Here is a 23,937-nt window from a genome sequence, read left to right on the forward strand (position 1 = left end):
ATGTCACATTTACTAACTTAAAGACGGTTGAACTTATTCAATGTTGAGCATAGAGAAAAAAACAACCAGCCCATCAAATCAAACCAGCAGCGAAGCACTGGAAAGCAGAAGACACGAGTCTCATCCATCCATTATGGACGGGTTTCAAATCAGAAGCAAATGAAAGTATGCCTGTAAATATATACACGTATGGAAAGTGCGTCGTCCACAGAAAGCTGATATCAGAGATGGGGAGATTATAATGAGACGCCACATCACCCTGATCTGGGATGATTCAGGTCAAACACAACTCATAACTCTGTCTCGATTCATGTCTTTTATATCATGAGCCAAATAAACATGTGCTTGTCCTCTCCTCACACTAAGAAATATTAATCGTACTGCAGATATTTCATGTGCAAAATGTATAAGAGTAACAGCTAATAATCTGGGTCCACAAGAAATTATATTTAGCATGAAGCCTATTTTTCAGACCTATTTATTGCATTAAGACACGGTTAAGCACATTTTACCTTTCATATAACTGTAATATGAGGGGAAACACACACAAATCCAAATATGGACAAACCCTGATGTTTAAACCATTGGGTTTATAGTTCAACAGTTGGATTTGTCCATATTTGACCCAAAATTGGGTTAAAACAACTCAAAAAAAATTGATATATATATATATATATATATATATATATAAATTATTAACTAATTTTAAATAAATTCAACGTAGGTGTGTGTGTATATGTATGTATGTATGTGTATATATATATATATATATATATATATATATATATATATATATATATATATATATATACACACATACACCTACAGTGTAATTATTTTAAATTTTTATATACGTATCAAATATATTAATATATTTCACTGCAGGGGATGTGTATATGTATATGTGTGCATACATTTTTTTTTAAACAATGCTTTTTTAAAAATATTGTTTATTTAATACATTATATATATATATATATATATATATATATATATATATATATATATATATATATATATATATATATATATATATATATATATATATATATATATATATATATATATATATATATATATATATATATATATATAATGCCTATATCACCCCATACAGTGAAATGTACATACATATATATATATATATAAAATGTAAATCTATCTATATATTTCACTGTAGTGTGTGTGTGGGTATATATTATTTTTTTAACAATGCCTTAATGCAGAAAATTAACAGTCTTAAGAGGATTTTACTATCTTTGTGCAAAAATAATTTCTTTAGACAGGGTCAAATATGATATTTCTTTCTGAAACCCAGTTTAAAGGCTGTTAAACATTAGCATTTGCGTTGAACGATGGATCATTAACCGGCATCAACATGAAGAGCCACATTATACGCATTAAGAGAGAATTTAGTGACCTATAGAAGTTATTCTCTAATCATTGGACCCAATAAATCTTAAAAATCTCAATAAAATCTGTATAACGCTACAGTAAGATAATCAAATGGTGGTGTAATTCAGATTCAGTCTGGGTTATTAGGATTAACTCTAGATCAAACTCACTCAATCCTTCATTAGAACATCTGTCGTTTGTAGATTAAACACCTTAAACAGAACCCGAGCACGAGACAGACGCCACGGTTATATCATCATCACTATGTTATATTGTTATATATTTGAGTTTAAGACTTCTGTAGACGTCATGCTGAACCCGTCCATCTGCGCCATTACGAGACGACGCAGCCCGTGTCTTTCTGCGGCTTCAGATCCGGCTCCTTCACTGGCTTTATCTCCTCATCGTGCTTCGCTTTTGCCTAGAAGGAGGGAACAAATATTAGTGCTTAAAGGGTTAGTTCACCCAAAAATGAAATTAATGACTCAGTGTATTGATTCATGATTCGGATCACATGTCAAACTGCTGAGATCACGTGACATTGGCGATCCGAATCATGAATCAATTCGCTGATTCATAACCGTTTGAATCTTTATTTGAGGATTGAACACAAACCCGGAAGAGAAGACAATGCTGAATAAAGTCGTAGTTTTTGTTATTTTTGGACCCAAATGTATTTTGGATGCTTCAAGAGACTCTAATTAACCCACTGATGTCTCATATGGACTACTGTGATGATGTTTTAATTCCCTTTCTGGACATGGACAGTATAGTGTGCATACACTTGCATACGCTCTCGGACTAAATATGACCCTAGGGGTGATGAACAGATGGTTAGCGAGTAGATCGTTCTCTGGGATGCGTTTTCATGAAAATCGAATGTGAAGAGTTTTATCTCTAAACACAGATTAGCTTATAGCGCTTGTCTATGGGGCAAAGGGTAAGTCAAATTAAATCGCTAGTTAACACCACTAACAAGGCTCAAAATAGCCTCACACTAACACGGCAGCATAATGAGGGTCACTACATGCAAACCGAAGCATTGAGAACTTTGTAAGAGAACAAACAGTTTAATAAGAAGATACTTTATAAAGACAGGACATTACGCGTTCATGGACAGGCGCCATCTTGGAAAACAAGATGTTTTTCGAGTCAAGTCGAGCCACGAACGTTGTGCTAAGTGATGAACTGTGACTTGGAGTCTCATATGGGACACCTTCCCTTGTAGTTAGTCAACCATATATTTTAATAAACAGATATAATTCATGCATTTCCATGTAATTCGATTTCACAAACTTAGTTTCTATTGATCAGTTCACTTAGCACAACGTTCGTGGCTCGACTCGTCGAGACTGTTTTCCAAGATGGCTGCTGTCTGTAAACGCGTAATGTCCTGTCTTTATAAAGTATCTTCTTATTAAAATGTTTGTACTCTTACAAAGTTCTCAATGCTTCGGTTTGCATGTAGGGACCCTCATTATGCTGCCGTGTTGTATTTTGAGCCTTGTTAGTGGTATTAACCATAGATATCCATAATAAGGACTAGATATCTTAAGGCGGAGTCACCATCGGCATTACCGGCGGCCATCTTGTCACAGGCAGGCTTTCTGTCGGGCTCTGTGAACCTGATGGAAGATGAGTGGTCTGTACGAACATAAATACTCTTATCTCGCTGAAATCTTGACGGATTTACAAATGGTTTGGTTTCTTACAAACGTTATTAACATGGCTACAAATCAGGATGCTTTAACACGTTGAAATTGCAGCTTTTCGTTTCGATAAACGACTTAATCGTGCAGCTTGTGTATTACGGCTAACTTATGTGCTCGTTATCAAGGCTGAGACCACAATCGAGCTGTTCAAAGCTGTTCAGTTTTATTGACACCAATAACGATTTTATGACAACCAATCTTTTGTCTAGTTAAACTAAACTTAGTTTGCATGTTTTTTTGTTTGTTTAATTTTTTTTTTAAATACAAATTATTTTATTATATTCTTATTAAAAAAGCATATATATATATATATATATATATATATATATATATATATATATATATATATATATATATTTAGAGCTAGCTCTGGGAAAAAAATTCAGAGCTGTATATGTGTATAAATATATATAATTTCTCATGTTGCCATTCGGTACACAGTTTTAGTAGCCTATATATTGATTTAACATAAATACCTTGTGTGTGTGTGTGTGTGTGTGTTTGTGTGTGTGTGTGTGTGTGTGTTCATTGCACCCATCTGTACTGTTCAATGTTACTTTCATATTAAAGTCCATGGTTATAATTATTCATAAGTATGTAGTGTCATAACTACATCTCTGCCATTTATAACAAACGAAACAGTTTGAAAATCAGTTGAAAATCGAGCAAGTTATGGTTATTTAAAAGTACATGCACCATTAAAACACACTGTTACGAGTGAGCGAGCTGCCTGTGACAAGATGGCCGCAAGTTGCGGACGGCGACCTCCATTGGCCAATAGCGCGCACGAGACATCTAGCCTTTATTATGGATATCTATGGTATTAACTAGCGATTTAATTTCACTTACCCTGTGCCCCATAGACAAGCGCTATAAGCTAATCTATTTTCAGAGATAAAACTCTTCACATTTGATTTTCATGAAAACGAATCCCAGAGAACGATCTACTCGCTAACCATCTGTTAATCACCCCTAGGGTCATTTCTCACCGGAGTTGTCCTTTGAGCCAGTATACAGCTTGATGTAAAAAGGGGACATTATGACAGTTGTGTCCAGAGATACACAGTGTTATCTAATGTAAAAATACGATTTAGTGCAGAAATCACATTAAAAACGGCAACTGTAAAGTAATTAGTAAAGTATTTATTATTTATACATATATTAGACCTGTAATATAAAATGCCCCGTATGAGATTCGGTCTCATATTATCTGATATAGTTAAACAATATCACAAGAGTGCCGTTTTTGTCCTGAGAGCAAATGAGCTATTGATTTTATACAACAGTTCAATAAATAAGAATATAATAATGTTATATTTTAGACACAATAGTGTCTTTTTTGGAAATTTTGCCAATGAAAATATCACCTAAATCAAGAGCAGAACTGTTGGGCGTCTTAGAGCAACACAGCAGTGTTTAGTTTCTGAATGAATCAGTGATTCATTGACTCATTCATAAAGAGAACCATTTACTTAATTCCTGAATGAATCAGCCGTTCGGACGAATCGAATGAATGAACGACTCATTGGCTGCATCCAAAAACGTAGGTAGCTGACTTGTTGCCTTATCAGGCAATGACTTTGCAGGCAGCGTTTGTGCACGAAGGCACCTCACAGAGCAGACAGACTTAACAAATGTAACCGTTTAATGATCTACAGCAAAATAGAGCGATCTTTGGTGAGAACTGAACAAAGATTTAATTACTACAGTAGTCATTTCTCGCTAGAAATGACATCAGAAGTGGAAAATGAAATTACAATTTAAGTGCTCTTATTTGTGTGAAGGGAAAGATCTCCTCACCTTGTCGTCTTTCGGTCCTCTGGTAAGGTCAAAGGTGGCGTAGACTTCAGGTGTGCACTGAGCGCTGAGAGCCGGGAGCTCGAATGGAGTCGGTTCAGCCAAACCATAACTGGCCTTCAACTCCAGAGCCGGAGCTTCAGCGGGAACCTTATGAAAGTAACTAACACAGAAACACAGCCATGAGAACTATGTTTTCTAGGAAGCTTTTTTTGTGTTGCATGTTAAAGAGGACCTATTATGCCCCTTTTTTTAAAGTCCATCCTTCTAGAGCAGGTTTTCCTGCTTGAATGTTGATTATTTTCCTCATATTCTCCATTTTTACGGCTCCTCTCTTCCCAGTCTGTCAGTAACGCTCTGTTTATTTCCTGTCTCTATGAAGCCCCTCCTTCTGAAAGGCACAATGTGCTGTGATTGGTCGGCAGTGTGCTGTGATTGGTCAAGTTCTTTGAGCGTGTTTGGGAAATGTCCCACCCCTAACATTACCATAACCGCCAGATTCAAATGGACTGCATTTATATATAGCGCTTTTAATAGACCCTATGGCCATCCAAAGCGCTTTACATTTTTGCCTCACATTCACCCATTCATACACCAGCGGCGATGTCAGCCATGTAAGGCACCATCCAGCTCGTCGGGAGCAGCTGGCGTTAGGTGTCTTGCTCATGGACACTTCGACACTTGGTCAGGTGGAACCGGGGATTAAACCTCCAACCTTTCGGTTTGTAGACAACCTACATGAACCACTGAGCCACTGCCGCCCCAGTTTCAACACACTACTAGGACGCCATTTACACTGTATGGTTCAAGTGACCCAATTCCGATTTTTTTCCTCTCATGTGGCACAGACCGGATATGACGTGAACGTGTAAGCAGGAAAAAAAACGCATGATTCCGATATCCTCAGATCAGATTCAGGCCTCACTCATATGTGGTAATAAATCAGATATGATTCGTATACGTGCATTTGCGTTTGTCATGTAAGCTGTCAAATCGGATATTCCTCAGTAAACGCGGAGTCGTACGTCATTGAAAAAAGGACGGAGGCGAATGACGTCAACTCAGCTGGACACAAACTGCGGTCAAGGGCCAATGTTGCCAAGTCCGCGGTTTTCCTGCAGAATTTGGCTACTTTAACACTACTTTATTAGTTGCAATAGAGTGTGTTTTGTTGTGAAACCCTGGCAAACCTGTCAAGGGCTCTCCTCTTTTTCTCCGCCTTACGAGAGAAATGTTTTGCTGACATTTAAAGATGTGTGGAACAGTGCAGACCGCAAAACATTGAATAATCATTTTGTCTGCGTCCATTGCATATCGCGCCGTTTTACTTCCTTTTCCGGTGAAGAGCGTCTCGGGCTGTTTTGCCAGTGTAGAGTGTGTATGCAAATATTGGATACGGGTCGCTTTTAAAAGATGATGCAAGCGGGTCGTCAAACAAAATCGGATTTAGTCACCAAATCGGAATTGTCCATCAAAACTTGCAGTGTAAATGCAGCCTAACTCAACCAGGCCCCGCCCTGCCCCTTTATTATGTGTATGAATTATTAAAAGGAGGACTATTGTGATGTGTTTGTTCCCGGAAAAAAACTCAAGACAACAATGGAGTTCAGAAACCGTGACACTGATATAAAGAATAACTCTCGAACAGCAACATCACACAGTAAAGACAGATGAACATGAAAAAAAGCATCATATGTCCTTTATAAACTTTCTTATTTAAAGCATGTAATATTTTCAGCGGATGTGTTTGCTGACTCACATGAAGCCGTTCTCTCTCTGGCATTTCTCCAGGGTGTTTTTGATGAACGAGCCCAGTTTCTTGAAGAAGAGCTGCTCCGAAGGTTTGGCGGTGCTGCCGGGACCCTTCATCTGGCGATACTCTTTACACAAGGCTTCAGCGCGCGAGTAACCTGCCGCCATTACAACCATTACAAGAAGGGATTTCACATATTAACAGCTCGAAATAATCAGAAACTACAAGTCATTACATTACGAATTCATACATGCAACCCTTTCAGCCAATTATGAAGATGAATGAAGCATTACAGGCTTTCTTTCTTTGCTACTGATGCTAAAAATAACTAAATATCTTTGAATAAAAAATAAGGGTAACATCATTAGTTAATGCATTAAGTAACTAAACGATAAGCAATATACTTTTTACACCATTTGTTCACTTTTGTTAACTAAAATGTTTGCATTCGTGTTAGTCCACACACAGTGCACCTTTTGATCTTAATAATGCATTAGTAAATGTTGAGATTATTGTAGTGTCACCAAAATATGTCCACTAAAATACCCAACTACATTATAATTGACTGAAAACTCAATATTTAATTGAGAAAGTGATTATTAGCGTACATTTCTCAGCCTCCTGCAGGGATCGTATGGCCTCTCCACATTTATCCCCCGCTAGAAGAGTCTGCCCATGATAGCAGTGTGCCTGCAAATCACAAGTAAAATATTTATTGAACTAGTGTTGCCAAATGATGAACAAAAGTGATCAAAAAAAGTCCTGCATTACACTAAAAATATTTGGTTGAGTCACTATTGAATGTTTCCAAAGACTTTACATATAGGAAGACAGTTCACTTCGATTACTTATGAATGCTAGAAAGTGCAACGCCCAATATGGCGAATAAGCCCCGCCTTCTAAATGAAAGAGCCAATCGTTGATTAGTACAGTCATCGTGTTACTGCAGCTGCTGTAAAAAGCTCTGGTTGCTATGGAAACAGTGTTCAGAGATAATAATTTCAGAAATTCAATTTAATCGTAATCTTGGCGAACAGTTTTGGAGAATTTGATGTTTCCCCATTTAAAGAGATAGGAGCTACACTCGCATCTCCAAAAGGCGTTTCAAAATGGCCGCCAAGTTAAACTACCTGTCTTAAAGGGTCTCCTACAATAGATTTAAATGCATCTAAGGTCAAAAACAGCTACATTTCATCATAAAATCCATTGCAGCATCAGCTCTTTTCTCATAGAGTGGAACAAATGATTCAGTCTCTCTAAACCCCGCCTCTCTGAGATCTGCTCTGCTCTGATTGGTCAGACACCCCTTTGTCTTTGTCAGATAGAACTAGTGTTTGTGGGCGGGGCAAAGACGACACTGTTCACAACCAGCCAATAAAGACTGGCTGGCATTATGCAAATGAGTTACAAAGCTTGAGCAGGAAGTGAGACTGGAATTACTGACGACTGGTTTCAGGCGGTTCAGAAGCGCTTCGTTCTTCTGGGAGACAATTACTCCATTTATCTGCACTTTACAGGCCTTTTACATTCACAAACAGCTCTATTACACACGACATGAAAGGTAATATCCGAGGAAGCATAATAGTGGCACGTTAAATATTATTAGACTGCTTGAGATCCTCATTTAAAATGATCACAGACATGGTTCACATGAAGGCACTGTTTACACCTGGTATTAAGATTCAGATCACAGGTGTACGACTCTAAATACAGGTATAAATGGGGTCTAAAATGTTTTGAGCTTGTCCACTTTTGACCACTTCCAGAGGTAGTGGAAAACACATTAGACAGGACTGCTTTAGTAGTGTAAACGCTCATGAGCGGTCGAATTGTGTTCGAACAGCCACTAAAAGACCATCTACTCTCCATCTTCTCTCTACATAAACATAATGGGAAGCGCTCAAGCCAAACGGGATTTAAACTTCGTCGGCCGAAGACCCAAGTTTGGTTTGAAGATGAAAAATGTACCAAGTACAAGTTTCTCTCACCATTCCTTATTTCTAACACACACTCCCAGCATTCGGCTGCTCTTGACCGTTAGTTTATTTTGTCCATTAGATTAAAAGATTTGGAAAAACTCCATATGTTTACCTGCCCCTCAAAGAAATCAGGACAGAATCCCTGTGTAATCGGGAATGTGTCTCCTTCTGCTAATTGTGATCTGATCGACCAAAATGCATCTTAAAGGGTTAGTTCACCAAAAAATGTAAATTCTGTCATTAATTCCTCTCCCTAATGTGGTTGGCCAGCCGTCAGACCTCCGTTCATCTTCAGACACAGATGAAGATATTAGTGTTGAAATCTGATGGCTCAGAAAGGCCTTCATTGACACCAATGTCATTTCCTCTCTCAAGACCCATAAAGGCACTAAAGACGTCGTTACAAAGCCCATCTCACTACAGCGGCTCGACAATCATTTATGAAGACACGAGAATAGATTTTGTGCACAAAAAAACGCAATAACTTACATAGTGATGGCTGATTTCAAAACAAAGCTTCGAACCGTTATGAATCAGCGTATTGATTCATGGTTCTCAATGAATATGATTCATAGCCAGCAGCCATATCACCCTGCAGCCCAAGACTGGTTTCCCACTGAAGCTAAGCAGGGCTGAGACTGGTCAGTACTTGGATGGGAGAACAACTGGGAAAACCAGGTTGCTGCTGGTAGAGGTGTTAGTGAGGCCAGCAGGGGGCGCTCACCCTGTGGTCTGTGTGGGTCCTAACACCCCAGTATAGTGATGGGGACACTATACTGACAAAAGAGCACCGTCCTTCGGTCCCGACTCTCTGTGGTCGTTAAAAATCCCAGGATGTCGTTCGATAAAGAGTAGGGGTGTAACCCCGGCATCCTGGCCTAATTTGCCCATTGGCCCCTGTCCATCATGGCCTCCTAATAATCCCCCTCTCCTGATTGGCTTCATCACTCGGTCTCCTCTCCACCAATCAGCTGGTGTGGGGTGAGCGTTCTGGCGCAAAATGGCTGCCGTCGCATCATCCAGGTGGTGCTGCACATTGGTGGTGGTTGAGGAGATTTCCCCCATCTATATGTAAAGCGCTTTGGGTGTCTAGAAAAGCGCTATATAAATGTAATGAATTATTATTATTATGATTCGGATCACGTGCCAAACTGCTGAAATCACGTGACATTAGCGACCCGAATCATGAATCGATTCACTGATTCATAACGATTTGAAGCTGTTTTGAAATCAGCCATCAATATATAAGTTATTTAGTTTTTTGTGCACAAATACTATTCTGGTCTCTTCATAAATGATTGTACAGCCGCTGTAGTGAGATGGGCTTTGTAACGACGTCTTTAGTGCCTTTATGGGTCTTGAGAGAGGAAATGACATTGGTGTCAATGAAGGCCTTTCTGAGCCATCGGATTTCAACACTAATATCTTCATCTGTGTGTGAAGATGAACGGAGGTCTGACGGCTGGCCAACCACATGAGGGTGAGTAATTATTGACAGAATTTTCATTTTTGGATGGACTAACCCTTTAATAGCAGCTGTAAACAGAGCCACAGACATCCTGATGCGCTCATGTTCAGATGGACTCACATAAGCCATGTAGAAGTGCTGCTTCAGCTGCAGGTATTTCTTCCATTTACTGCTGCATTCTGGGTCCAAAGTGTTCAGAGTGTGATCTGAAAAATAATATAAAAAATAATCTTTTAAATGATGTATAAAGTTATTATACGGCTCTCTGAAATATTGAATTATTATTTGTAAACAAATGCTTTCATGTGTCCTGCTGCACTCTCACACAATCTTATTTCAAATTAAATATTCAAACAAATATTTAATGAGTATATATTTTATATTTTATTTTGTAAGATGGCAACTGACTGCATTCCCATTTATATAATTTGATACCTATGTTTGTCTTTTGCACAATAAGCATGAACAATTGTTCATAGTCCAGTTATTAATCTTAACAGATTCAACTAATGTATTCGTATAAAGTTGAAATTCTTAAATTTTTTTAGATTAAGTGCTGTAGAAGTGTTGTTGTTTCATGTTAGCTAATGTACAGTAAAACAGTATTTTATAAAAAAAGACAAGAAAGACTTTCAGGATTCTTTGATGAATGAAATGTTTGAAATATAAATAATTGTAACATTAACAATGTACCACTTTTTATCAATTTAATTTCTTTCTAAATGATCCCAACCTAAATATATAACATACAGTATTATAAATACACACCCCAAAATGTGGAAATACAGGCAAATTATAATGCAGAATTCAAGGGATAGTTCACCCAAAAAATGTAAATAGTCATAATTTACTCAACTTCAAGTTGAACACAAAAGAAGATATTTTGAAGAATGTTGGTAACCAAGCAGCTGATGGTAGCCATTGACTACTACCGCCAACAGTTTGATTACAAACATTCTTTAAAAAAAATATCTTGTTTTGTGTTCAGCAGAAGAAAGAAACTCATACAAGTTTGAAGCAATAAGAGGGTGAGTAAGACAAAACATATGACAAAACATTTATGGGAGAGCGGTCCCTTTAAATAGAGAGAAGCAAACGTTTGATGAGACAGTAGCGGTAGTAAACCTACCGGCCTTTTGGTAGAAGTTTGCAGTCTCGAATGACAGCGCTGCGATGAGGGAGGCATTGTGCTTCAGCTCAATGGCTCTGGCAATGGTCACTAAAACACACACACACACACACACACACACACACACACATACACACACACACACACACACACACCTGGTTCACTCTCTTTATAGGAGTTCTCCATAGGCGTAATGGTTTCCCTCACTCGTTCACACACTCATTGACTCACTGACTCATTCACTCGTTCACTCACTCGCTCGCTGACTCGCTCACTCATTTATTGACTCAACTAAATCACTTATTGACTCACTCGCTCACTCACTCACTCGTTCACTCGCTCACTCGCTCACTCACTCACTCGTTCACTCACTCACTCAATCGCTCGTTCACTCGCTCGTTCACTCACTCACTCGTTCACTCGTTTACTCACTCACTCACTCACTCGTTCACTCGCTCGCTCACTCACTCGCTCACTCGCTCACTCACTCACTCACTCACTCACTCACTCACTCACTCGCTCACTCGCTCACTTGCTCACTCACTCACTCACTCACTCACTCATTTGCTCACTCACTCACTCACTCACTCACTCACTCACTCACTCGCTCACTCGCTCACTCATTTGCTCACTCACTCATTTGCTCACTCACTCATTTGCTCACTCACTCGTTCACTCACTCACTCGTTCACTCGCTCACTCGGTCACTCGCTCACTCGCTCACTCACTCACTCACTCACTCGTTCACTCACTCACTCGTTCACTCACTCAAATAAATAAGCAGTCCTGTAAAGTCTGTGTAAACAGGCATGTTTTACCCTCCTGAGCCTCGGCCTGACTCTGCAAAATGTAGGTGTCAATGACTCGGGGCTCCAGGTCTCGGCCCTTCTCTGCCGGAGTGATGAGCCGAGGAATATGAGTTTCCTGACAGGAAAGAAAAATATTACCATGGATCAGACAGAAAGCCACTCACAACTGTACATTACAGTGGTTTTACCATGTTTAAGGGGTTTTAGGCACTCTGTGTCAAAATAAGTCAGGCTCATTTTACCTTGAGGGTTTTAAATATTCCAGCAGCGATTTTCAAACTCTTATGAACGTCTTTGGCCTCGTCCTCTGTGACGCTGCAAAGTAAAAACCAAAAACTTGTAAAAATGCCTTAAATGAAATATTGAAAAAAGCCAGACCGAATGTAATCTTAATTTAAATCAGAATTTAATTTAATTTGTAATAATGACCACCTTACAGTAATCTAATTTATTACAAGGCTACTTAAAAAAATGAATAAATTAGTGCTGTCAAAAAATTAATTAAAAATATTTACATATACATAATAATTATACAAAGTACACACACATATATTATGTAAACATACTTTTATTTTGGATGCAACTAATCGTTTGACAGCACCAGAATAAACTAAAATATTGATTTTAATATGTGGGAAGAAACTGTTATTTTAGTATTTTATATACTATTATAGTATTTAACATTATTTATAATTAGAAATAATTACCTTTCATCTAATATTTATATTTTATTTCAGCTTTATTAAAAATATACTTTTAATAGTTTTAGTTAATACCAACACTGGAGAAGTGAAACTAGCACAACTATGTAGGATTTTTTTTCTTAAAAAAACTATATGAACATCTTAAAACATCAGATATGCCGATCTGTAAGATGACAACGCTCATCTAATCATAAGACTAATAATAATCAGTTATTCCAGAGAACTTACTTCTCCTTTCCAGCCAGTCGTGAGGCAAACTTGGTGTACCAGATGGCGACATTAAACGCCATAGACACCAGCTCAAAAACCGCATCCTGCTGCGCACTGAAAAACACAAAATGCCCTTTAATGGGGTCATGCCTCTTAGTCAATAGTTTCAGTCCAAACAAACCATGTTATTTTAGTTCAAAATTCATCTGACATTTGGTAGAAGCTCATCAGATCAATGTCAACATGGACACTTTCATCCTCAAAAAACATGAACATGTTTATGCAATTACATATTACTACTAGCTTGATAAATATACTGAATTATGCATTGCAGTGTTTTCTTTTAAGAACATGAAGCTGCAATTTAAAGGCATTTATGATGTGCATTCATTGTAATTCATTATTTATTTTCATTAATATTTGCATGCGAGTTAAAACAATTAATAGATTGTATTATAAATGTGGTTACAATTATTCATAAGATAATAAAATGCATTATAAGGTGTATTACCAGGGTTCGAACAGATACTGTAAAATGAATTTCCAGGACTTTCAAGCACTATTTTGGTTTTCAAGGACTACAATCAAAACAAAGGAGATCTCACTTATTAAACAAATTCTTTATTATCAATTTCACATTTGTCTTTTAATAATTTAAGCACTTTTTAAGTAAATATGACTGTTTTCAGGTTTTTTTTGCAGGACTTAGATGCAGGACCGAGCGCCTGGAGGCGTATCGTGTGGGCGGAGCTAAAGAATGACGAGTGCGAACAAACCGGTGACGTCATCAAGCGTGGAGAAACCCTTGGCTATCGATCTCAGCTAATAGATATATGATCCAGAATCATTCGGAGGCTGTAATAAATTGAACAGGAGAAACAGCAGCAGCAGGACGTCCGTCTCTGTGGTATGGACTGTATTTAGTGGCCTGTCAACATTTGTGTGTGTTTACTCGCCGTTTATGAGGACATGATTCGGTTTATGGACTATTGTATGCGACTAAACCTTAGCAGTAGCAAGCAAAACGGTTTTGCACGTCAGACTAGTGTAACGTTATTCATAGAACAACAATGGAGTCCGTTAGCGCATTTGAATGACGAAGCACGCGATCGTGTCGTTTACTGATGTTTACTCATGCGACGACATTTGAAGCAGTTTTACTCACCGGCTGCTTCCAAAGCAGGACCGAACCTTTATCGCTGGGACCGCTCCGTCAAAAACACACTTCTTTGGTATGATTTGGTGAAGTCCTGTGACAGCAGTGGCGTGGAAATCCACTTTTGTGACGCGACTGAAGCGATGTTGTGACGCTTCTCGTCATTTCTGCGTTCAAATCGGTTCGAATGCAGCGCTGCCTTCCCAGAATGCTGTGCTGAAGCGCTGAAGTTGCTCGACGTCTCCCATAGGAATAAAGTGGAGCGCGGCACGGAGTGTTTATGGGCGTGCATTTCCTCCCTCGCTCTAGTCACACGCGCGTGCACCCTACCGGGAGAAGAGCCCGTACGGCCCATACAAGGACCTTCCGCTCTATTAACGTCAAGCCGACCCATACTCGAAAAAAACTCTCCGAAACTTGTGAGAAACCGGAAGGAGTATTTTTGACACAGAAATACTCCATCAAACGTCCAACATTAGTTTTTGAAACTTTGTCTATGTTTAGGATGGGAATCCAAGTCTTTAACAGTGTAAAAAGCTCAGTATGCATGAAACAGCATTTCACCCCCCCCCCCCCCCCCCCCTTTAAGCACCTTGTACGAACCCTGTATTACTGATGCATTAAAATAGTGCATTATATATAAAGGCATCAAGTGATTTTTGTTTACTTTCCCACAATACAATTTAATGTAAAATATGAAAGCAGGTGAAACCTGCAGCACATTGAGTGATAGATACCTTGCGATATTTCCCTGTAAAGTGTCAGTCCATTTGAAGTTCTGGATGAACCGGAGCTTGCTCTCCTGAGTGGTACCATCCAGCGGCAAAATGAATCCTATGTGCATTTTTAAAAAAAGAAAGCAGAGATACTTTCAACAAATGAAAACAAAACAACAACAACAACATGCCTCTGGGCAAAATAAATGCAAATGAATAAAAGCAAAATGAGCAACATGGAAATATCTGACCAGAGCCACAAGAGAAGAAATATAATAGTTCACAAACCCTGTAATAGAGCGAAATATTCCTCACTGGATCTCTTCATGATCTCTGGGGTACATGTGGCATCCGTGAACATGTCCAGCAGTCTGGCCCGCGTCGTTCTCAGGTCACTGAGACAGAGATTAAACATAACAATACATTAAAATACATAATACAGCGTATATACACACAATATATTCACAATATGAATATAACACCAGAATTAAATCCTCACTTGCAGATCTTATTGGCAGCGGGGCTGGATGCCACCCCGTACAGGTTGAAGGAAACAGGCGCTGTGGATTTCAGAGGGTTTCGGTGGAACCAGTGAGTCATGATGACCTGAACCAGAAGAAAGAGGCTTTTATCAAATAATGCATCTCAGAGTTTGAATTTAAAGAGATAGTTCTAGCTCCAGCGAGAGCCAATGAGGTTCATTCTCGTGTTACGCATCACGTTTGAGCTTCAGCGAGAGCCAATGAGGTTCATTCTCGTGTTACGCAGCATGTTTGAGCTTCGGCGAGAGCCAATGAGGTTCATTCTCGTGTTACGCAGCATGTTTGAGCTTCGGCGAGAGCCAATGAGGTTCATTCTCGTGTTACGCAGCATGTTTGAGCTTCGGCGAGAGCCAATGAGGTTCATTCTCGTGTTACGCAGCATGTTTGAGCTTCGGCGAGAGCCAATGAGGTTCATTCTTGTGTTACGCAGCACGTTTGAGCTTCGGCGAGAGCCAATGAGGTTCATTCTCGTGTTACGCAGCATGTTTGAGCTTCGGCGAGAGCCAATGAGGTTCATTCTCGTGTTACGCAGCATGTTTGAGCTTCGGCGAGAGCCAATGAGGTTCATTCTCGTGTTACGCAGCATGTTTGAGCTTCGGCGAGAGCCAATGAGGTTCATTCTTGTGTTACGCAGCACGTTTGAGCTTCGGCGAGAGCCAATGAGGTTCATTCTCGTGTTACGCAGCATGTTTGAGCTTCAGCGAGAGCCAATGAGGTTCATTCTTGTGTTACGCAGCACGTTTGAGCTTCAGCAAGAGCCAATGAGGTTCATTCTTGTGTTACGCAGCACGTTTGAGCTTCAGCGAGAACCAATGAGGTTCATTCTTGTGTTACGCAGCACGTTTGAGCTTCAGTGAGAACCAATGAGGTTCATTCTCGTGTTACGCAGCACGTTTGAGCTTCAGCGAGAGCCAATGAGGTTCATTCTTGTGTTACGCAGCACGTTTGAGCTTCAGCGAGAACCAATGAGGTTCATTCTCGTGTTACGCAGCACGTTTGAGCTTCAGCGAGAACCAATGAGGTTCATTCTTGTGTTACGCAGCACGTTTGAGCTTCAGTGAGAACCAATGAGGTTCATTCTTGTGTTACGCAGCACGTTTGAGCTTCAGTGAGAACCAATGAGGTTCATTCTCGTGTTACGCAGCACGTTTGAGCTTCAGTGAGAACCAATGAGGTTCATTCTTGTGTTACGCAGCACGTTTGAGCTTCAGTGAGAGCCAATAAGGTTCATTCTTGTGTTACGCAGCACGTTTGAGCTTCAGTGAGAACCAATGAGGTTCATTCTCGTGTTACGCAGCACGTTTGAGCTTCAGCGAGAGCCAATGAGGTTCATTCTCGTGTTACGCAGCACGTTTGAGCTTCAGTGAGAACCAATGAGGTTCATTCTCGTGTTACGCAGCACGTTTGAGCTTCAGTGAGAACCAATGATGTTCATTCTCGTGTTACGCAGCACGTTTGAGCTTCAGTGAGAACCAATGAGGTTCATTCTCGTGTTACGCAGCACGTTTGAGCTTCAGCGAGAACCAATGAGGTTCATTCTCGTGTTACGCAGCACGTTTGAGCTTCAGCGAGAGCCAATGAGGTTCATTCTCGTGTTACGCAGCACGTATCAGCTTCAGCGAGAGCCAATGAGGTTCATTCTTGTGTTACGCAGCACGTTTGAGCTTCAGTGAGAACCAATGAGGTTCATTCTTGTGTTACGCAGCACGTATCAGCTTCAGCGAGAGCCAATGAGGTTCATTCTTGTGTTACGCAGCACGTTTGAGCTTCAGCGAGAGCCAATGAGGTTCATTCTTGTGTTACGCAGCACGTTTCCGCTTCAGCGAGAGCCAATGAGGTTCATTCTCGTGTTACGCAGCACGTTTGAGCTTCAGTGAGAACCAATGAGGTTCATTCTTGTGTTACGCAGCACGTATCAGCTTCAGCGAGAGCCAATGAGGTTCATTCTTGTGTTACGCAGCACGTTTGAGCTTCAGCGAGAGCCAATGAGGTTCATTCTTGTGTTACGCAGCACGTTTCCGCTTCAGCGAGAGCCAATGAGGTTCATTCTCGTGTTACGCAGCACGTTTGAGCTCCAGCGAGAACCAATGAGGTTCATTCTCGTGTTACACATCATATACAGCAATCGAGTCTCTTCAAAACCCCTCAATTCATTTGAATTAAATTTACAATCTCTTTATGAACCTTTTGAAGCGTCAAAGTGGTAGCGGTGAAGCTGTCAAAGGAGGGACAGAAATCTCTCAAATGCCATCTGGTTACAACTGTTAACCTTTAGGAACACAGAAACACGTTCAATTGGCTAGATACACTCAACTAGACATTATGTGATTTTCTAAATAACAGAATCTACACAGATGACATTTTCAATGGCTGTGACAGATATAAAAGTGCTGTCTGAGCATAATCCACATCTATTAATAATATGCAGCGCGTTTAATTCACAAAAGAACACTTATGAGATGAGATCAAAAGATCATTGTTTCTGTGTGAACTGTGAACGAGTCATTTGATAATGCAGGTCCATTTATAACAACTCGGCCTTGTTTATCAACAGCTTTATATGAATAAAAACAGGCACTGACCCAATACACCGGTTAAAAACCATCTACAGCTGATACTTTATCATCTAAATATAAAAATACGTTGAACTGTGATCTTAATGCGCTTCATAATATCCATACAAATCTGAGAGAAATGAACCGAGTCAGAGACTCACTATTCAACAGCAGTTCACGAGTAAACACCGGCTCGAATCTCACAACAGATTCATAACGCTGATTTTAAATGAGAGAGATATGTATTTATACCAGAAATATGCCGTCTGTCAGAGGTTTGTTGTTTTAATCGGAGAGACTCCAGAGATGTAAGATCAGGAAACGCCAAAACAATGAACGCTCTTCCTGTATGACGTATGTCGGGTGGTGACGTCAATGACACGCCCATTGATTTTAAACCCACACTTACGTCATTTATTTTGACGCGTGTTTTGGTAGAATACGTAATAAAGAAAATGGATTCATTTTTTACTTGTATTTTTTGTTGTTTCTGTTTAAATATAAGTCAGAATGAGAAAGAAAGAAGAAGAGTTACAACATTTCTTTAATTAATCCAGTTCATTTAACTTACATTAGAGTCTTACCACGTCCTTGTGCATTTCTTAAACCTTTATTACATAAATTAAATCAAAACTTATATTAAAATATTTATTTATACACAGTACCGGTCAAAAGATTGGGAACATTACTATTTTTAATGTTTTTGAAAGATGTTTAAAGGCTGCATTTATTTGATCAAAAACACAGAAAAAATTTAATTGTTGATCAGATTGTTAAAAGTTGAATTAACTGTTTTATATGTCATTGTAATTTATATCCCGTGATCAAAGCTGAATTTAGCATAATTAGTGTCATATGATCCTTCACAAATCATTCTCATATGATGATTTATTATCATTGTTGGAACAGTTGTGATACTTAATTTTTTTTTTTTAATAAGCTGTGATACTTGTTTCAGGATAGATTGATAAATAAAAAGTACAAAATAAAATCTTTCTGAAAGAAATGAATACTTTTATTCAGCAAGGATGTGCTCAATTGATAAAAAGATAGTAGTAGATAAAAATATTTATATTGTTAGAATAGATTTATATTTTAAATAAATACTATTCTTTTTAACTTTTTATTTATCAATGAATCCTGAAAAAAGTATCACAGTTTATAAAAAAAAATATAAAAAAATTAAGCATTGATAATAAATCCTCATATGAGAGTTATTTGTGACGGATCAGTGACTCTGAAGACTGGAGTAATGATGATAAATTCAGCTTTGATCACAGGAATAAATCACACTTTACTATATATTCACATAGAAAACAGTTTTTTTTAAACTGTAATAATATTTAAGAAATGTTAATGTATTTTTTATCAAATAAGTGATGCCTTGATGAGGAGAAGATACTTTTTTCAAATGCATTAAAAATAGGATTTTTTTTCTTATATATATAATTTTTCATATGTATATATATATATATATATATATATATATATATATATATATATATATATATATATATATATATATATATATATATATATATATATATATATATATATATATATATATATATATATATATATATATATATATATATATATATATATATATATATATAGGAAACATATTATATATTTTCTATATATATCACTGACTAAGGAAAGTCAATTTTAATTTGAAGTAAATGAGTTCTCATAAATTATTATGAAATCACTCTCGGGTGTTTTCTTTATTCTTGAATAAAGGATAAAGGACTTTTATTTTGAAAACGACACAGTGAGCGGGTCTTTCTTCCGGTGCAGTCGCAGGCAGTTTGGTTGCACTCGCATCAGGCCTGTGGCGGTGAGCGGCGCTGCCACTGGAGCTTCCGGAGCCCGGTGCGTTTCCCTGGCGGTGCGGCAACAATGCGGCGCTGGAGATAAAACTTCACCAGCGATGTCAGAACCCGAAGCTTTCCAGCCACTTTAACCCGAGAAGATGTCAGATGTCACCAAAACCGTGCAGAAATGGCACGCGAGTTTTAAAAAGGGCACGGACTTTGATTCGTGGGGGCAGCTGGTGGAAGCCATCGATGAATATCAAATGTAAGTTGCGCATTTCTGATCATAATTTCTGGATCAGAGCTGAATATAATTTTCTTTCCTCTAAAATAAATAAATAAATAGAACAAGGCTTGGCAAGTTATGCATTGCAATGACACACAGTTGCATTTTATTTCGCGCATTATAGATTTATTTGCACTTTGCATTGTTCTCTTTAATGCATGCGATGCGTTAGATGTTCATCAGTGAATAACTGTTGAGAGTTTGACAGCCTGTTTGCATTATGTCGCGCGCCACACCCTCCTCGCGCGCGGGGCGGAGCTTCACTGTCTGCCCTCATCTGAATTCATGCCATTTAGGTCAATGCTGACACCCATCACACACAACAGACTCTGCTTCACACTGCTCTCGCCTTTTCTCTGGGGTTTTAATGTAGATTATGTGCACTTGTCAAGGAACACAAACCACAACAAAAAAAAAAAAAAATATATATATATATATAGCTGCAAGCAGCAATTATGGGGTTCAAGCTCTTTGTATAAAAATATGTTTTATTTATCAAGGATGTAACTGGTTTGATCATAGATGGAATTACAGCCAATACAGGCAATTTACTAAGGAAAAATACGTTTTGAAGGTTTTTTGACCTTCTCCACCACTTTTTAAGGTTGGTGTAAATATCTCTTCACTTATATCACTTATGAGAATTTTGACATTTGGGCATTATTGTGTAGCTATCGACCTATTCATTTCCTGCGGTTGTTTCGTTTCATTCGGATTGGCGGTTTCGAAGATATTCGGAAATGTTTTTAACATTGGCATCGGAAACAAACAAAAAATGTGGGTGGGTGGGTCCCCCCCAAAAAATATAGACGCGACATCATCTGTTTCTGCTTGGATGATTTGAAGCCTTCAGGCGGCCTGCACGGCGCTGACATCTTGGGACAGAGTCTGCGCAGTAGAGAGCAGGAAGTACAGTCGCGATATCAAAAGGCCGCCCACACTCTCACAGATGCAGAACAATTAATATGTTGGTGTGAAATAAACAGTTATGGAAGTGAAAAAAATAAAGCTAAAGCTCCAATCTGCTCCCAAAAATCCCGAAAAAAGTCTGTTAGTGCCTCAGTGACAACTTCACTCAGAGAAGACGTCGATCTCAGCTGTCAATCATGACGTCACACACCCCGTTTTTATAGCATCAGATAACTAACTAAAACTAAACTTATTTTAAAAACGAACACTTGAAATGAAATCATCGTGATGATAACTGCCTTCAGTGACAAACTAACTTTGGGGGAAAATATTTGAAGTGTAATTGTATTGTTTAGTTTGCCTCGCGTCCATTAGAAATCACAGAGGGGCGGCTATACTGGGACCGGCCACCGGGGGGCGATGGAGGCGCGAAAGCTTCAGTTTCTGAGAGGGGTACTGCAGGCTCGCAATTTACATTAAGTGCAAATAGTCCTCATTATCTACTAAACATCTGGTTAGGGCCAGAAAAATCGACAGAAGACACCAACTTGCTAAGCATGCTAGGGGTTGGGCAGAAACCCGAGGTTTAAATCAGCCTTTTGCTGAACTCACTCTACTCCCTTTTCCCATCACATATCACATCGGAAATGCATTTATTTTCAATAAAAATTTATAAAATAAAGTGTCTAACTTGTGTTTAATAATAGAGTTAATCGTTAGGGGGAGATGCATAGACATGTGCTGAATTAGAGATGGCAAATGTGAGTGGGTCCAATATCATTGGTCTTTAAAAGTGGGTGGGACGTGCAATGGTGCCGACGCCCATGGTTTTTAAGCACTAAATCACACCATAAGTTAAACCTGGCATGTTTGGTATCGTTGGACTCGGCAAGGATTCAGGAGTCTAAGGAGCTGACTCCTGTGAAAAGGGCGGGCTCGAAACTTCTCAATCTCTTTCAGGGCATTTTGATGATGACGCATACCGAGTTTCGTTTCCGATCAGCATCCGTTAACCTTGTCTAATAGAGGCTCATATTTCATTGGCAGATGGCGGCCATGTTTTTTGAGATACGCCAATGTCCTCATTGACAGACATTGCATTCTGGACAAAGACCCTGCATGCCAATTTTCAAGTCAATCGGACTAACGGTTGGGTGGTTATAGCCAGGTTTTTTTCCTGTTATATTATGTAGATGATGTGCACTTGTTCATGGAACACAAACCATAAAGAAAAATCTCATATTTTCATCCAGAAGAACATGGATTTTGTCCATAAGTGAAGTTATCATCCAAATGTTTTAATTCTTCAATGTGAAGTCCTGTGTCATCATGATAGAAACATGAGAATGGACATTCTGTCATTTACTAACCTATTACTGTGATTGATTTCATCAGACTCGCGAGGCAAATTCAGAAGGAAGTGCAGTCATCAAACTTGCATGATTTTACAGAGGAGCAGAAGGTATGTGCGTTTCCCAGAGATCACTTCTTTAAAGTCGGCTTGAAACAGAAGTTACTCTACACTCTCAGAAAAAAAGGTACATTGCTGTCACTGGGGCGGTACCCTAGTGTACAATACCGAAAAGGTACTAATACGCACTCTTAAAGTACTGATATGTATCTTTTAAGGTATTAATATGTACCATTTAGGGGTTAGTAAGGTACAAAGATGTACCTTTTCACTTTTGTACCTTAGGGTACCACCCCAGTGACCCCCAGAAATGCTTCCAAAGCAGAGCATGTGAGCGGAGCGGTGTGACATGAAATATGATTCCCTGTATTGCACTATACTTGTAGCCATTTAAAAAATGTTTTAATATTTATGTTTAAATATTAAATTATTTTTTATAGCCTATAATTTTATCTGTTGATATGAAAAGTGAACAGCATGCATGAGTATAGGACATGATGCACAGTTTTGTAAAAAGCCTTTCTTTAAAGTGAATTTCATTTTGTATAAATTGTATCTTTGATGTTTCAACAAGATATTGCCTAGATTTAATAAATTATAAGCAAATATAGCAGACAATATAAACACGGCGCTAATCATGGACTAGAGCGTATCTAATAAATGAACCGAAACTCAAAAAATATGTTTATAGAAAGCTTGAAATGTCTACTTTTAAATTAATTAATTCGAAACGAAACAAAGTAGTATCTGTATAACCTATGCATTTCTCTCGTGGTGCATCCACTACTGTGGAAATGGCGAGTCAGCATCGTCATCTTCATATTTGCAGCCGGTAATGACAAAGAAAAAAATGAGTTTATTAATAAACAATAAAGTCTCCTTGCTATTTTTGACACAATTATTACTTTTGCTGTTCTTCGTGACAAAATTTATGGGTGCGCTTTAGTGCGGAACAGGCTAATGTTTAACATGAACACTCGTTTAGAAGTCTCTCCAGTAGCCTATATATTTAATTAAATTAGCCTAATATAAATGTGGACTTAGTCGTCAACTAAAAAACTTTAACAAAATGTAAAAATCGTCATCAGAGAAGAGATATCATTATTCTGATTCAAGATTATGATAGTGTAAAAAAATAAAGTGTATTGTGCATTTATATTAAAGGGGGGGGGGGGGGGGTGAAACACTCGTTTCAGTCAATCTCATGTCAATCTTGAGTACCTATAGAGTAGTATTGCATCCTTCATATCTCCGAAAAGTCTTTAGTTTTATTATATTTATAAAAGAAATATGGGCTGTACCGAGTCTTTCCGGAAAAAAACGAGCACCTGGAGGCGTATCGTGTGGGCGGAGCTAAAGAATGACGAGCGCGCAAAGCGGTGACGTCCTCAAGCGTGGAGAAACCCTTGGCTATCGATCTCAGCTAATAGATATATGATCCAGAATCATTCGGAGGCTGAAATAAATTGAACAGGAGAAACAGCAGCAGCAGGACGTCCGTCTCTGTGGTATGGACTGTATTTAGTGGCCTGTCAACATTTGTGTGTGTTTACTCGCAGTTTATGAGGACATGATTCGGTTTACGGACT

The 23,937-nt window shown here is 38.7% G+C and overlaps 2 protein-coding genes across 3 annotated transcripts in view; one reads left to right on the forward strand and one right to left on the reverse strand.

Moving 5' to 3' along the window:
• Window positions 1-1,102: 1,102 nt before the first annotated feature.
• brox (BRO1 domain and CAAX motif containing) lies at window positions 1,103-18,302 on the reverse strand. The gene is made up of 13 exons (XM_067418263.1): window positions 18,178-18,302; window positions 15,328-15,434; window positions 15,117-15,223; window positions 14,850-14,946; window positions 12,975-13,070; window positions 12,285-12,357; window positions 12,052-12,157; window positions 11,234-11,323; window positions 10,225-10,310; window positions 7,266-7,347; window positions 6,664-6,814; window positions 4,908-5,067; window positions 1,103-1,816 (listed from the first exon to the last, which is right to left on the reverse strand). The coding sequence occupies exons 2-13, from the start codon at window positions 15,426-15,428 to the stop codon at window positions 1,730-1,732; spliced, it is 1,236 nt and encodes a 411-aa protein (XP_067274364.1). The 5' UTR covers window positions 15,429-15,434; window positions 18,178-18,302; the 3' UTR covers window positions 1,103-1,729.
• A 1,411-nt stretch (window positions 18,303-19,713) lies between these two features.
• aida (axin interactor, dorsalization associated) overlaps window positions 19,714-23,937 on the forward strand; it is a 10,278-nt gene continuing 6,054 nt past the window's right edge. The window contains exons 1-2 of one of the 2 annotated variants that reach the window (XM_067418271.1): window positions 19,714-20,007; window positions 22,333-22,399. In XM_067418271.1, coding sequence (XP_067274372.1) covers window positions 19,901-20,007; window positions 22,333-22,399 — 174 coding nt within the window. In that variant the 5' untranslated portion in view covers window positions 19,714-19,900. The other variant, XM_067418272.1, reaches the window with a different exon arrangement.

This window comes from Pseudorasbora parva, chromosome 15, assembly GCF_024679245.1.
Source record: "Pseudorasbora parva isolate DD20220531a chromosome 15, ASM2467924v1, whole genome shotgun sequence".
NCBI lineage: Eukaryota > Metazoa > Chordata > Actinopteri > Cypriniformes > Gobionidae > Pseudorasbora > Pseudorasbora parva.

Coding starts and splice junctions, on each gene's coding strand:
- brox (XM_067418263.1), bottom strand. CDS start 15,428: ATGACTCACTGGTTCCACCGAAACCCTCTGAAATCCACAGCGCCTGTT. Junction 15,224..15,327: donor GCTGCCAATAAGATCTGCAA/GTGAGGATTTAA, acceptor TCTCTGTCTCAG/TGACCTGAGAACGACGCGGG. Junction 12,358..12,974: donor CGACTGGCTGGAAAGGAGAA/GTAAGTTCTCTG, acceptor TTTACTTTGCAG/CGTCACAGAGGACGAGGCCA.